Here is a 14,399-nt window from a genome sequence, read left to right as displayed (position 1 = left end):
TCCGGGAGAGTTTGAAAGCTGAATAACATATCACAAGTTCTAAAAGAGAAGCTTTAATTATAATACAATTGTAATTATAATTACAGTTGTGGTTACGGTGCATATCCAGGATTTTTTCACATGAGATTAGGAGACGCATGAATAAAAATAACCAAATTAACAATAGCAATTATCGTAATTTAGTAGGACACTTGAATTATTTATATATATAAAAAAAATCAAATTACTGGTAATTTAATAGGACATTGTTCTGCATTTTTATTCCCCCCCCCCCCCCCCCCCCCGCTCTAACATAAGAGTCCACTCGATGCCAAGCATAAGTGAGATCTTCAGATTATTGTAGATTAAAGTGTCTATTCTCAGATTTTAGAAGCTAGATCCAGTCTTTTGGACATTTTAACAATCCAATATAAACAATCGAACTTACTGTCACCCTGAGATATCTGCACAGATACTTCTTTGTAATTTAATAAAGCATTTCCACTGTAAACTCATTACATGTGTAAGCACAAGCCTCCACCTAATACCGGAACACTAATCCAACTGCATAAACCTAGGGATTGGACTATGAAATTCCTGGACCTGTAGTCAACATTTAGTTCATTCATTCCTGTCTTTCTGACAGAGAAAAACAAAGAAATCTGATTGTTTAAAAAGGAAAATCTCTCACTTGCTTGTGACATCATCTTTAAACGTTCAGCCAGCGCAAAACTTGGATGATGCAACAGATAAAAATTGACCTCTCTCACTGATAAACATCATCAGATCAGTTGACAGTCAACAGGGCCAGTGTTCAGCTGATAAATTGGTTCAGCCCTGTGTAAACTAGCAAGAAATCAATGAATACTTTGTGCCTCTACTCTCAGATAAAAGAGCACCATCAAAAGGGCATCGCAGTATGAACGCTCAGAGACGTTGACTACTTGTTTTCACTGTGTCTCTTTATTGCAAATGCTTTCATTCAACACTAATGTGAAGTTCTGCAGTGATAATAAAACCCCAGACGTTCAAAAAAGAAAATGCCTGGGTACCAACGCTAATCCATAGGACTAGAAATATACCAACATCTGTACAAACATGGAGAGAAAAAAAACAGATATCTTTGTTGCAGACTCAGCGCACATTGGTTCCAGGGATTTGCAGCTTGCGCAGTTTGTTGAATAACTCCAGGTACTGAGTCATGGTGTCAACACAGTCTGTTGGTGCAAAGAGTCCCTCAGGCTTGGCAGCAAACACAGATGGCAGTTCAGGGACGCTGGGGCCGAGAAAGGACTGCATAAACTCCTTCATGAGGTTCCAGCAGTCCCCAGGAACGACACAAGGGCAGTACTCCACCTGAGGAAGCAAGCCAGGAGTTAACGCCTCAAGGAGAGAAAGCAGAAGGATGTGACTCGTCTTTATCACAGCATATATATATATATATATATATATATATACGCGCACCTCTACTGATATCCCTCTGGCACTGGAGCTCATCGTCACGGTACCAACTTTTATCAAGAAGTCGCAGTAGCGATATCTCGAACCACGAGACTCCACCTTGTGTCCCTTGGCATTCTGAAAGTGACTTTTCAGCTTCACCATGAGGACATCAAAATTTGCATCCGCTATTAGGCAGGGTCCACCTTCAAACAGAGCCAAGCAGCTCAGGGGGGTTTCGGAGTTGTGCATCACATACAGGAGCTTGGAGGGCTGACCTACAATGGACAGACAACACTTAAAACTGTCAGGTGAGATGGGGAAGGAAATGAAAGTTCCACAAAGTTACAGAGGCAAGGCTGAGATTTGCAGCTGAAGTTTGGACGTGTACAGTGAGGGATAGTAGATATATTGGGCAAAGGATGTTAAAGATGGAGGAGCTGCCAGGCAGGAGGAAAAGAGGAAGACATCAGAGGAGATTTATGCATGTAGTGATGGAGGACATGTAGATGGTTGGTGTGACAGAAGAAGCTGCAAGGGTGAGATGGAGGCAGATGATCTGTGGTGACATCTAAAGTAAACAGACTTCTGGCCATATAGATATACAACTATTACTTATACTGATGATGATTGTTATTCTCCCACAGATACATTCAAAAACTGTGACAAAACAGTAGCCAAAGATGCACAGGAGGAATCAGCAGTACTGAAGGGGACAGTAACAGTATGTCGATGAAACTTGTTATAACATTTCTAAGGAGGTGCACACCAGGCTGCTGAAGCATAAATTTCCAATAAAAGTGACTGCCTTACTGTGTTGACCTAACTACAGCCAATCAAACTGGTAAATGAACCAGTACACCAGTACTTATGTAGCTCGTTTTAATGTAGCTGAGTACTCAAAAGCACTTCCTACTACAAGTCTCACACTCACATTCATACAGTGCTTTTGTCTATGCCTAACTGTTTTCTAACACACACACACACAGACACACAGATGGATGCATCAGGGGCAACTTAGGGTTCAGTATCTTGCCCATGGATACTTCAGGATGCAGACTGGAGGAGATGGGGATCTATGACGCTCTACCAGCTGAGCCACAGCTCGTGTGACAAAAAAGTGAATTTTGACGTTTCCTTATATGTATGTATGTGTGTATATATATATATATATATATATATATATATATATATATATATATTAGGGGTGCAACAATACACAAAATTCACGGTTCGGTTCGGTTTGATACTTTGGTGTCACGGTTCGATATTTTTTCGATACAAAAAATGTTCATGCTTTTTTAATTTGTCATTTATTAAAATTATAAATATATATTTTAACTCAAAAGTACAGTTTTTAAATTTAATGTTGCTGAAACAACAAAATAATTAAAAAATAATCTATATGATCGAGAAATCACTCATCTTTGGAAAAGAGAGTTTATTACAGAGAAATGGCTCTTTCCAAAATAAAAGCTATACTATACGCTTCTTCTGGGCTATATTCTCAGCAGCATATTAAACATATCAGGTCCCCATAAGGAGAATCATGTGCTAACGGCTGTCTAAATGACTCGGGTAAAGTTTGTAGCATGCGTGCTTGTTGTTTTTGTCTGCTTCCACTTGTCTTTGCACTAGGATGATGTCGGAGTAAGTGTGCAGTCATATTCGTTGTGTTCCCACTAGTGCTGTCAGCGTTAATCTCGTTAAAATGACATTAACGCCACAACACTGCAAATCTCCGTTAACGAGCTACAGCGGATTGCCCCGTGCAACGAGCTAACTGCGCTAACGCAGTAGTTCCCACCATGTAATTGAGCATTGCGTGGCACATCCAACATACTGTTTTACTTTTGTCCATGACAAGCTTACCTTCAGGGTCATACGTCACATGAAGACCAAAATAGTTCCAAACGCCAGATCTGAATGAGGGTGGGGGAGGTTCAATTTGCCATGTTGCAACGAGCTTAGCTTCTGTCTCGCTAGCTTGCCCTGCGCTCAGTGAATCTGCGTTCGACTACTCCGCCTAGGCTGCACTGTCGAGCGCAGATCCACTGAGCGCTCAATACAGACAGCATCGTCAGAAGGAAAGTTGATAAAATAAATTACAAATTTTGTATTGTTCGATACATATGTGTACCGAACCGAAAGCACTGTATCGAACGGTTCAATATCGATACGAATATCGTTGCATCCCTAATATATATATATATATATATATATATATATATATATATATATATATATATATATATATATATATATATATGTGTGTGTGTGTGTGTGTGTGTGTGTGTGTGTGTGTGTGTGTGTGTGTGTTATGTTTGCTAATATTGGTAAATAGACTGCACTCAACAGATTTTGTGAAGTGGACATATGTATATATATATATAAGGAGTTTTGCAAGTATCTATATGATACTGACTTTATTCTACCTATATTATAGTCTAGTCCTTACATATCTTTTATAGAACTGTGATGTTATATTTATATATATGTTATATATGGCAAAGAGGGCAAATTTCTTTTGCCCTCTTTGCCAGATCTCTCTAGAATTTTTTTTTATGTCAGTGTCACTTAGCTGCATAAATAAGGGAGATACGAAAATCACTTTGCCAAAAAACAAGTTCTGCTTTGGGATAGAAATGTTCTTTCTTACTCAAGATGACTCAGAATCGTTCATGAGAGATCTGTTTGACAGATTGTAGGCCAATAAGTCATTTCTTTGCAAACAATCACACAAAAAGGGGATAAAATACTCTGTAGCCCCACCTAGACAGGGACATCAGGTCAACCTCATGGGTGAGTGCAATACGTCTGCATTAATGTGATCTATAAATCTGACTTCTAAAGCTCAGAAACAAACAGATAAAAAAAATATTACTGCTGGAATTTCCCGTGGCATGGTAAGTCTCGCAGTCCACGCAGAAGCTGCCTTGCTTCACGGCGCCCAGCTGCTCCAGCTTTTTGTGCAGCATGTCCACAGTCTGCTGCACGCTCTTCCCCTCCGCCACGGGCACCTGGCACACACTGCGGGGCACAGCAAGCAGAGCACTTGAGGGACCAGCATACACTTTGTTCTGTGTCACGTTACCAGCATTGTTGAATGAGACAGAGCCACGGTCCGCGGATCCATGGGGAAAAAAAACACGCAGGATGGTTGAGGCTGGGCTAAAGCTGTTTGAATACTTAGGGGTTAAAAAACGTTTAAAATCAAACGTAGGTTTAAAAACTACCTTACCAAGTAACACCCATTGATGTTTTGTCTCTCTTCACTTGTAGTACGGAGTTTGAGCACTTCCGGGTTAAACAAAACGCCTTCCGGTAAAGTGAAAGGAAACAACAGAAAAAAATGAATAAAAAATAAAATATTATCGATAATAAAGAATTGTGAATATTAACACCGTTTCACAATGAAACAGTCAACTGACGTTGTTGTACTTTTTTCGGAAGTGGTCGCCGAAAGCCGGATGTTACGTGAGTGCGTTGCGTCACTTCCTTCTCACCGGACCTACGCACACGTGTTGAAGCAGTGACTGTTTACAGTGTTTGGTGAGGTCTGTCCCGTACCTCGCACATGTCCACGGAAACATCCACACTGTGGTCACAGCTGAAGTAAAACCGCAGCTATGCCGAAAGTCAAACGGTCCAAAGGTGGAGGAGAGAAGAGCGGAGCCGCGCCAGTGGCGCTGGCCGACCAGATCCTGCAGGCAGACATTGTCCGAGCCAAAGGCCGGGTCAAAATCAGAGACACCCGGGAAGAAAGCGACGACAAGTACGTGGACGAGCGGTTGTCACGGAAAATCTTACAGCAAGCCCGCATTCAGCAAGAGGAACTTCAGACCGAATATGGGCTGGCACCAGAAAAGAAGAAAGCACCAGTCACTGTTCTCGGTAATGTTGGATTGGTGTCGTAGTTATCCTTAAATTGACAGATATTTGAAAAGAGTTTGGTGAGCCAAGTGCTAGCACCATGGGCACATCAAGTCAGTCGTCTTTGACACACATCGCATTTGTTCAATGTCTTCTTCTGGCTAGATTAGGTAGCTTTTGTTTATATACCTACATTTGTCCTTTAACTTTCATAATCCACAACACTCCACAGCGCACATCTTTTCATGGGAAAAAACTTATACTAGCTTTGGTTTGCAGTCTTGTTACTATACATATAAAATACACTCTCACAAGCACATTTTAAAACATAAAATATAATTAAAAAGCATTTCTCTGGTCCTGGATATTTATTTGTAGCAGGTATGTCATAATCTATAAATACAAGTAATATATCCATTAAACCTTTATATCATGTGCAACCCTGTTACACTTCTAATTTTTTTTACCCCCAATCATATCATTTTTAATAAAATTGTCATAAATGTTTTTATTAGCTCAAGGGATTGATCTGTTAATCTGCTGCCTTTGTAACTGCTTTTACAAAAAAAAAAGTAAATATTGAAAATTTGGTAGGTTTTGAAAGTTGCTTAAATGAATAAGAATCGAGTGTTGTCTGTTATCAAGTGTGAAAGATGCTCAAGAATTTATTAAACAATATTTTTTTAATCTACTTTTTCGGGTTCTGAAGTATTGGCTGCAGAGATGCGCATAGAAACAAAAATATCATAAAAAGTTTATATTTAATGCCTGATCTGGACACATTTAATATTTAGTTTTTTCTTAAATACATACCAGAAAATTATAAAATGATAAGAAATATTTAATGCCTGAATTATCTTCCTATTGCTAAATGACCTAGGAGTTTTCCACACAAATACATAGAAGTGCAGCACATGTTGAATCCATGTTAAAGTGTAAAATCTTTCCTTGTGATTGTCTTTATCAAGAGACATTACTTAATTAAAATATTTACACCCAAAACAGCTCAGTGTGATCTTCTAATGAGTCTTGTAATCTTATTTTAGGGCCTGACTCTCAGGATGCAGACTCGGATGAAGAATGGCCGGCGCTGGGAGCAGCAGGTCCTGCAGATGTTGAGTACGACGAAGAAATCGTTGTTGACGCTGAAGATGAGAAGGCCATCGAGATGTTCATGAACAAAAACCCTCCAGTGAGGTGAGCTACACCGTCGCTTTAACTTGAGGCGCTGCAAGCTCAGCAAATCCCTAACTTTGTGTTTGTAATAATGCTGTGCAATAGTGGAAAGTCTGGTATGGACTAGGGGTGGTGGTATAAATGGTATACGGTAGAAATTATATGAATTTAGCCAACAGTAGAGATTTTGACTATACCGCTCTGCCGCGATAGCGCATGTTGATGGTGTCATCAAGCTGCGCCTGTTTTGGTCAAAAGCATTGCAGCGGCTGCAAGCAATGTCATCTGCAAATTGGGTGACAGTAATAGTGAAGAGACAAAGCACGTTTTAGAATATGAGGAAAGCCAAAAACTGCGCTTCCTCCACTTCCGTACATTCTGCACATTGATTCATTAATGTTTAATTCTCTCGCAGCTGCTCTTTTCCAATGTTGTTCCAGTATACTAATGACTAACCTTGTATTGTGGATTATCTCAGTTGTTCTCCTGACTGAAGTTTGGTCCGTTTACAGCATCCTGCCATGCAATTGCATTTGTCGCTAGCCATCAGACCCTCACGTTAACTTTTATTGAGTGGATAAAAGTGTGTTTGTTATGCTAACATAGCTGTGTTGCTAGCGATCACGAAAGCACATCATTATATACCAGCTAATCCATCTTCAGTAACTCTACAAATGTCACTGCTGTTTAGTTTTCTGTCTTTGTTTATGTTGGAAGTGATAGTAGAGCTGTATGTTTCATTTTTTTCCCCCAGAAACCTCTCTGTCAGAACATGCTATATCATGTTTAGGTGGAAACTAGCGAGCTAACTTCCTGCTACCTCTGCTCGGTTTTCATGGATGTTAAACTTAATTGTTACACCTGGTAAAGCAGCGACGCTGACCATTTTATTAAAGATGAAAGAATTGAGACAGTGTTTAACGCTCAGTGATGCCGCAGTGTTTGTTTGACTTTCGGACCCGAAGCGGACAGATTACTCCGCGAGGCTCCTGACTACGGTAGCCGTAATGCATCCAATCCATGCAACAATCCATCAAGCGGTGCGGCTTCGTAGTTTACCAGAGTCGTACTAAAACCTTTTTTCACAGATTTTTGAGCGCTGTGTTTCACATAAAATCGGTTCGAGGTCAGTAAGCACAACCAGAATTCATACATAAGGCACACTGTCGATTTTTGAGAAAATTAAAGGATTTTAAGTGCATCTTTATAGTGTGAAAATACAGAAGAAAAGAGTATATCGCGATATATATCGTTACCGCAAATGCTTCAAAGTATACCGCAATATGGATTTTAGGCCATATCGCCCAGCCCTAGTATGTGCCAATACCAGCACTTCTAACCTATAAAGGAGTCGCCTTCAATTTGCAAATTCTAAATATATTTTAATGACAGCTAAATCTCTGGTTTTTGCTTTCCACAATAATTAGTTAAAACACATAGCACATCTTTTTAACTTTTCATTTAATTTGAAACTTGTTTATTTATTTTTTTGTTTAGCTGTAATGATATTGCGGGTTTTTGGATCTGGTTCTCTTGTTGCGATCAAAACAACAAGGTTCATAGTGCATGTTTGAAGTGTAGTTTTTCCTTTCCAAAACATAACTTATCCAACCTAATTCAGTCGGCTACATAATGAACATGGAGGATAGAAACAAATTATCGATCAAATTGTGCTGGTATTGATCCGATACCAATACCAGCACTGGTATCGATATTTGGATTGGTCGGCAAACCACTAACTCCTTTCTTTGTGGCTCTTGCAGACGGACTTTAGCCGACATCATTATGGAGAAGATCACAGAGAAGCAGACAGAGGTGGGCACGGTGATGTCAGAGGTTTCTGGGTGTCCAATGCCACAGCTGGACCCAAGAGTAACAGAAGTGTACAGAGGTGTCGGTAAGGTAAGTTTACTTCAAGCCCCCCACGCATCAACTAATTGGGAGACAAACTAAAGGAAAAAAGACACATTAAGTGGAGAAGCCCTCTTCCCCGGTTAGTCATGCATATCATATCGAGCAGAGGGGGAGTTTGTACACACCACTTGTATAGCAGGTGTGTTTTTGTTAATGGAGACATGTTTAAAGTTGTCCTTTCTCTTCTTGTGCTTCAGGTTCTGTCGAAATACCGCAGTGGCAAACTGCCAAAGGCTTTTAAAATAATACCCGCGCTTTCAAACTGGGAGCAGGTTTTGTATTTGACTGACCCCGACTCCTGGTCCGCAGCTGCTATGTACCAGGCGACAAGGTAAACTTTGAGCTGATGCGCTTTGTGACGATCAATTTTCCGCAAGTTCTCTTAAGTGATATAATGAAGTATTTTTCCTTGTTCCTTTTAAAGGATATTCTCGTCCAATCTGAAAGAGCGAATGGCCCAGAGGTTTTACAACTTAGTGCTGCTGCCTCGAGTACGGGATGATATCGCAGAATACAAGCGACTGAACTTTCACCTTTACAGCGCCCTGAAGAAGGCCCTGTTCAAACCGGGAGCATGGTTTAAAGGTGAGACTGAGGATTTGAATACATACTTAAGATTGAGAACAGACTGTGACAGAACTGAGTAGAAGTGTGTGTGGAAGTGATTACAGAAATATAGTAATCATCGTAATATAGAGTCATGTGTTTTCAAACTAAAGGATTTAAATAAATGTTATGTTACTGTACATTCTAGGTGTTATATTTAAATGTAGCAAACAAGCAGAACTAATTGGACTATTTCTGAAAAACCACCGGTGAGCCACTTGTGTCTCAGCTGAAACACTGAAATGCATATTTTCAAAATGCTGTGTGTTCATATGACACACATATGTTCATAAAGAGTATTCATATGAAAAGAGAAGGAGAGACCATAAAAGTACATCTTTCCTTGTGTTACAGTGCTGTGATTGCAGCCATTCCTCAATTCCCTGTGAATAGGACCCATGGCCTTTAATTAATGGTGATGACAATCTGCACATCAGTTATAATGAAACTGATATTGTGGCTCATTATTATGCAGTGGTGCTGGAGATGCCTACAGTCGGCTGAGACTGACTAAGTCACTTGGATGAGTCATGAAAATGTTTTTCCCTCTGAAAACACAACATGTAGATGAACTCTGTCAGCTTTCTAGGATTTCCTTACTCGGGTCACTGAGCATTTTAACACAAGTGTTGCATTAACTGTGTAGGAATGACAACTGTTGTGCACATTGAAGAATATGTAAAATGTCAAAGAACAATTTCCACTTTCTGAAATATCTTTAAGAATTCAAAGTAAAGGGTATTTGTGAAGTCAGGACAAGTTCTGGAAGAGAACATCTCCATAAATTTGCACATATGTTGAGCAGAAAGCAAAATACCCACATGACTGCAGAGCAGCTGCTTGAAGCTTTAACTGATTGGTGTGGTTGTACTGTTTCACTGTGTTGATGCACAGAAGAGATCTTGTCATTGGCAGCATCTTTGTAAGCTGGGAGGAATAGATTTCACTAACTTTTGGCAAATTTTGCATGCAAAAATGATGCATTCAGTCATGACAGGGAAACTGAAATAAGATTGTGGTATACAACTGGACAGTGATCCAACATAGACTTTGAAATCCACCATGAACTACTCCAAGAACCCCTACAGGCTACAGCTGTGTGTCTCTCGGGCCTGTAAACAGTAACCTTTATTATTGTTTGATTAAATCTTCATCGAACGGTGGGCTTAGATCCAGTTGCATGTAACCCTTGGAAAAGAAGTGGGTACATTAAATGACTGAGAGGATTTGGCAGCTTGTTGCATTGCAGAAAACAAGCTTTCTGGGACATCTCAGATTTCCAATTTCAGCGCTAAATTTAGAAATATTATTCTGAAGACCCTGACGGAGGATTAGACAGTGTCCACAGGGTAAATAGCACCATTGGTTCTGGTAGGAAAGTAATTAACACACTCAAATCTAATTGGGTCAAAGCGTCTTTCATACATCCACAACTGATTGTTGAGAATGATTTTTCTTTAATCTTGTCAGTCTTGTGTTCACAAATTGTCCCAGTTCGGTGGGACTATTTTCCCTAAACATCCTGTGACCTATATTCTGGCAAAAAGGTAATGCGAAATGTCACCACTGTGTGGCAGTGTTGCTTACAAAGATGTATTTTATAACCCACGAAGCATGAGAGTGGGAGAGTGAGAAGTGATCAGAAGCATGCTAAATATTGAATTTAGTGGAGAATTTGAAGACGCTAGAATAATGTGTTAAAAAGCTTCAAATATTATTTTTAACATAATTAAGCAGCGGGCAAAATCACCTTAATTTGGATTTCATGAGCACATGCAGCTCAAAGAAAAATAACAGTAATAATAATCATAATCATAACCATGTTATAATGATTCTAGCATATGTATGTATGTTTGTAGGATCCTGTCTACTCCTAGACGAGTGGAGCAATTTTAATGAAACTTTGCATAGACATTGACACTGACCGTCAGCATCTGTATGGCATATTGAACATCATAGAATGAATGATATAGTATATGATGGTGTGATATAGAGTGGAATGCTTTGGTATAGAATGAAATGTCATAGAATGGACCGATATAGTATAGAATGGAACATTATGCAGTGGAACACCATAGCATCGAATGGTGTGTATAGAATGGAAAGTCATATTATACAGTGGGGTGTCATAGAATGGGAAGCTATAGAATGGAATGCTATAACCATACAATGGGATGCCATAGTGTAGAATGGAGCGCTATATAATAGAACATCATAATATAGAATGGAACACCATAGTATAGAATGTAACATAATACAGAACGTGTCACCAAATGGAATCCCATAGTATAGAATTAAACGCCATAGACTGCAATTTCGCAGTATAGAATGTTGTGGCATAGAATGGAATGTCATACAATAGACTAATGCTGCAGCTATCGATTGTTTTAGTAATCAAATAATGAAAATGTGTATCCTATTGATTAATAGGATAAGAAATACTTTTGTCTTATTAATGAGAAATAATAAATATTCAAGAATGATCAAACACAAGTCAGTCAAAATGAACTGCTCATTGGGTTAAATTTTAGAAATTCTAGTGTTTTAAAGTTTAACTGCATACAACAAGATGTTATATTTAAAACATTTTTTAAGATAACTTTTCTTAAATGCAAAAACACATCAATAAACTCAAGTACAGTGAAAGACAAATAAAATAAGGTGTATATTCAATCTAAACTAAAGCATCAAACATTTACCTTTACTCTGTGTTCTTGGAAGACTTTCCCCAGTGTTTTATCAGTAAAGGTTTTAATGGTGATTACAGGAACAGCGCTGCTGTTTTGGACGTAAGAGAAGTGTTTTCATTTACTTAACCTGAGCACACCATCTCAGTAACAGCTCCGCCTCTTTGCTCTTCACGGTGTGTAAACACACTCCAGCTCCACTTTGCCACTGTTGCCTTTATCAGTGTTTTTGTTTAAAACTGGGCGCTGCACATGTTTAATGTTGTTTTTGTTCATACATTGCTCCTAAATGCATTTCTATTGCAAGTCTGTTTTAAGTCACAAATGACTAGCCATTGTATAGAAGAGAACCCCATAGTATAGAATGGTGTGTCCTAGAGTGGAACGCTGTAATCATAGAATAGAATCACGGAATGCCACATCATGATATAGAATGGAACCTCATAGAATTGAGTGTTCCATTAGCGTGTATAATGGCATAATACTATAATTAATTGAAAATGTTTAAAAAAAAAACTTGCAGTTTGATCCTTAATTTTTTTTTACCTTTTTTTTTTATTTCTGTCTATTATAATTTTTCTGGAACACTCATTTAACATTTCTTTCCTCGACCTTCACACAGGTATCCTGATTCCTCTCTGTGAATCTGGGACATGCACTCTCAGGGAAGCCATCATCATCGGGAGTATCCTCACGAAGTGCTCAATTCCCGTGCTGCACTCCAGGTGAGGCTTCCTCACTGACATACGCTGGCAGACAGATGTCAGCATTTGCTCATGTAGTATTAACCAGCTGTCCTTGAAGGCCTCATTCCGTGCAGTCCGGGCAAGTGAACACCGAGTTCAGGGTTATCTAACAAGCAGTCTTTCTTGTCTTTCAGCGCTGCAATGCTTAAGTTGGCAGAGATGGAGTATAATGGTGCCAACAGCATTTTCCTGCGCCTCCTGCTCGACAAGAAGTACGCCCTGCCTTTCCGTGTTCTGGATGCCTTGGTGGCCCACTTCCTGTCTTTCCGCAGTGAAAAACGCGAGCTTCCTGTGCTGTGGCATCAGAGTTTACTCACCTTGGCTCAGCGCTACAAGGCTGACCTGGGGTCTGAACAGAAGGAAGCACTGCTGGAGCTGCTCAAGATACAAACACACCCACAGATCTCTGCAGAGATCCGCAGGGAGCTGCAGAACTCGGGGTCGAGGGACATTGAAATCGGGCTCCCTGTTACAGTGGAAATGGACTGATTTGGTTCGGTTTTCTTCCTTAGTAATGTTTCCTCAGCGTGAAAAAAATCTTGGATTTTCAATATTCTTCTTGTCATGGGATAAAAGAGTTTGGAAATATTAGTGTCTTGGAGTTCGCACATTTAGAAATGCACATCACTAGTGATACTGCTAATGTAATTTCGTATCGTCATGCTCAAGCTTTTTCTTTACAGATGCAGAGGAGTGGTACGTGGCTTTTCTGTTCATCTAAATAAGAACAGCTCTGTTGTTATGAAGCAAAACATTGATTAAAAACTAACTGAATCTTTAAACATTTGCCATCAATGTCCATTTATTGCTTTTGCCTGTTAGAGTTCTGTAGGAGTTGTAACATGTTGACTATGTCAGATTACCAAGTAGAGAGCTGCCTCTGGTTTTAGACATTTTTACAAATAACTTCACAGATTTATACCACCAAACTAAGTTAAATAGTCCTGCATTACTAGTGTATAATCGTGTCCGTCTTGTGAAGGAGTTTAACAACCATTAGGTAATTCAGTTTATTGACCTCAAATGGAACATAGTTACACCAAAAAAGTTTTCCCTGGGCCTTTTTGTACACTGCTCAAAACCTTAAAGGAACACTTTGAAAGCATCAGATCTCACTGGGGATAAAATCATGCTGATCTCTTCTGATATGAACTAACTAAAGTGTTAGGAATGAAAGGCTGTCACATCATGTGATGGAAATGAAAATGATCGACCTACAGGGGGTTGAGTTCACTGGAGCAGTCTCAAAATGGGTCCAAGATTTTCATCCTGCCACCTAATGGCAGTGAGCAAATACCTGTTCTGCTGATGGTTTAAGGACCACCTTCGGCCCTGTCAAGCTCTCTTAGAATAACTTCCTGCCTCCTGGAAGGAAGTTCCAAAAGACAAAAAAGGACCCTGGTTGTCTCATTGTTGCGCCTGTTAATTCTCTGAAACACAAAGCAGCTGAAACTGATTAACAACGCCCTCTGCAACTTAACTAACCAGATCAATATCTCAGAGATTTACCTAACTCGATGCTTTAGTCTGACTAAAAAATGCTTCTTTGACTTTTTTGAGCAGTCTAGATTTGCTGTTGTGCTTGGGTTTGTTGTCCTGTTGCAGAACTAATTTCAGTCAAGCTTTAGCAATCAGAGGAGTTTATTGTGAACACAATGAGTGCAAGGTGCCCTCCGCCACTGTGTTTATACCGATACGCCGTGCTTGGTTTTTGCCAAACATAGTGCTGTGCAACATGACCAAAACATCTCAACTTTGCTCTTGTTTATCTAAAGGACACTGTTCCAGAAGTCTTCTCAGGTGCAACTTTTTAGAGAGAAAAGACTTTCTCGTGAGAACCCTTTCAAATAAGCCATACTTGTTCTGCTGCCATAAACTTTAATATTTAACATGCTTGCTAAGCCGGTAGAATCTGAGATGTAGTTGTTGAGTGAGTTTGAGTGAGCATTGGCTTGAATATAGTTGAACTAAATGCCAA

The 14,399-nt window shown here is 39.5% G+C and overlaps 2 protein-coding genes across 2 annotated transcripts; one reads left to right on the top strand and one right to left on the bottom strand.

Annotated features, from left to right (window-relative positions):
• Positions 1–275: 275 nt before the first annotated feature.
• On the bottom strand, positions 276–4,832 carry med20 (mediator complex subunit 20). Its single transcript, XM_085158614.1, has 4 exons — positions 4,661–4,832; positions 4,304–4,449; positions 1,444–1,697; positions 276–1,335 (listed from the first exon to the last, which is right to left on the bottom strand). Exons 1-4 carry the CDS (start codon positions 4,672–4,674, stop codon positions 1,114–1,116), a joined length of 636 nt encoding a protein of 211 aa, XP_085014740.1. The 5' UTR covers positions 4,675–4,832; the 3' UTR covers positions 276–1,113.
• Positions 4,833–4,918: 86 nt separating this feature from the next.
• On the top strand, positions 4,919–13,203 carry bysl (bystin-like). The gene is made up of 7 exons (XM_085158609.1): positions 4,919–5,313; positions 6,339–6,489; positions 8,232–8,370; positions 8,580–8,713; positions 8,807–8,967; positions 12,298–12,400; positions 12,556–13,203. The coding sequence occupies exons 1-7, from the start codon at positions 5,049–5,051 to the stop codon at positions 12,908–12,910; spliced, it is 1,308 nt and encodes a 435-aa protein (XP_085014735.1). The 5' UTR covers positions 4,919–5,048; the 3' UTR covers positions 12,911–13,203.
• The last annotated feature ends 1,196 nt before the right edge of the window (positions 13,204–14,399 follow it).

The sequence above is a fragment of the Neolamprologus multifasciatus genome, chromosome 5 (genome assembly GCF_963576455.1).
Source record: "Neolamprologus multifasciatus chromosome 5, fNeoMul1.2, whole genome shotgun sequence".
Classification (NCBI taxonomy): domain Eukaryota; kingdom Metazoa; phylum Chordata; class Actinopteri; order Cichliformes; family Cichlidae; genus Neolamprologus; species Neolamprologus multifasciatus.
This window is presented reverse-complemented; position numbering and strand designations above follow the sequence as displayed.

Excerpts from the sequence above, each read along its gene's own strand:
- bysl (XM_085158609.1), top strand. The coding sequence starts at position 5,049 with ATGCCGAAAGTCAAACGGTCCAAAGGTGGAGGAGAGAAGAGCGGAGCC. Across the intron at positions 6,490-8,231 it reads AACAAAAACCCTCCAGTGAG|ACGGACTTTAGCCGACATCA; the intron begins GTGAGCTACACC and ends TGGCTCTTGCAG. Across the intron at positions 8,714-8,806 it reads GCTATGTACCAGGCGACAAG|GATATTCTCGTCCAATCTGA; the intron begins GTAAACTTTGAG and ends TTCCTTTTAAAG.
- med20 (XM_085158614.1), bottom strand. Across the intron at positions 1,698-4,303 it reads TGCCACGGGAAATTCCAGCA|GTCAGCCCTCCAAGCTCCTG; the intron begins GTAATATTTTTT and ends TGTCCATTGTAG. Across the intron at positions 1,336-1,443 it reads CCAGAGGGATATCAGTAGAG|GTGGAGTACTGCCCTTGTGT; the intron begins GTGCGCGTATAT and ends TTGCTTCCTCAG.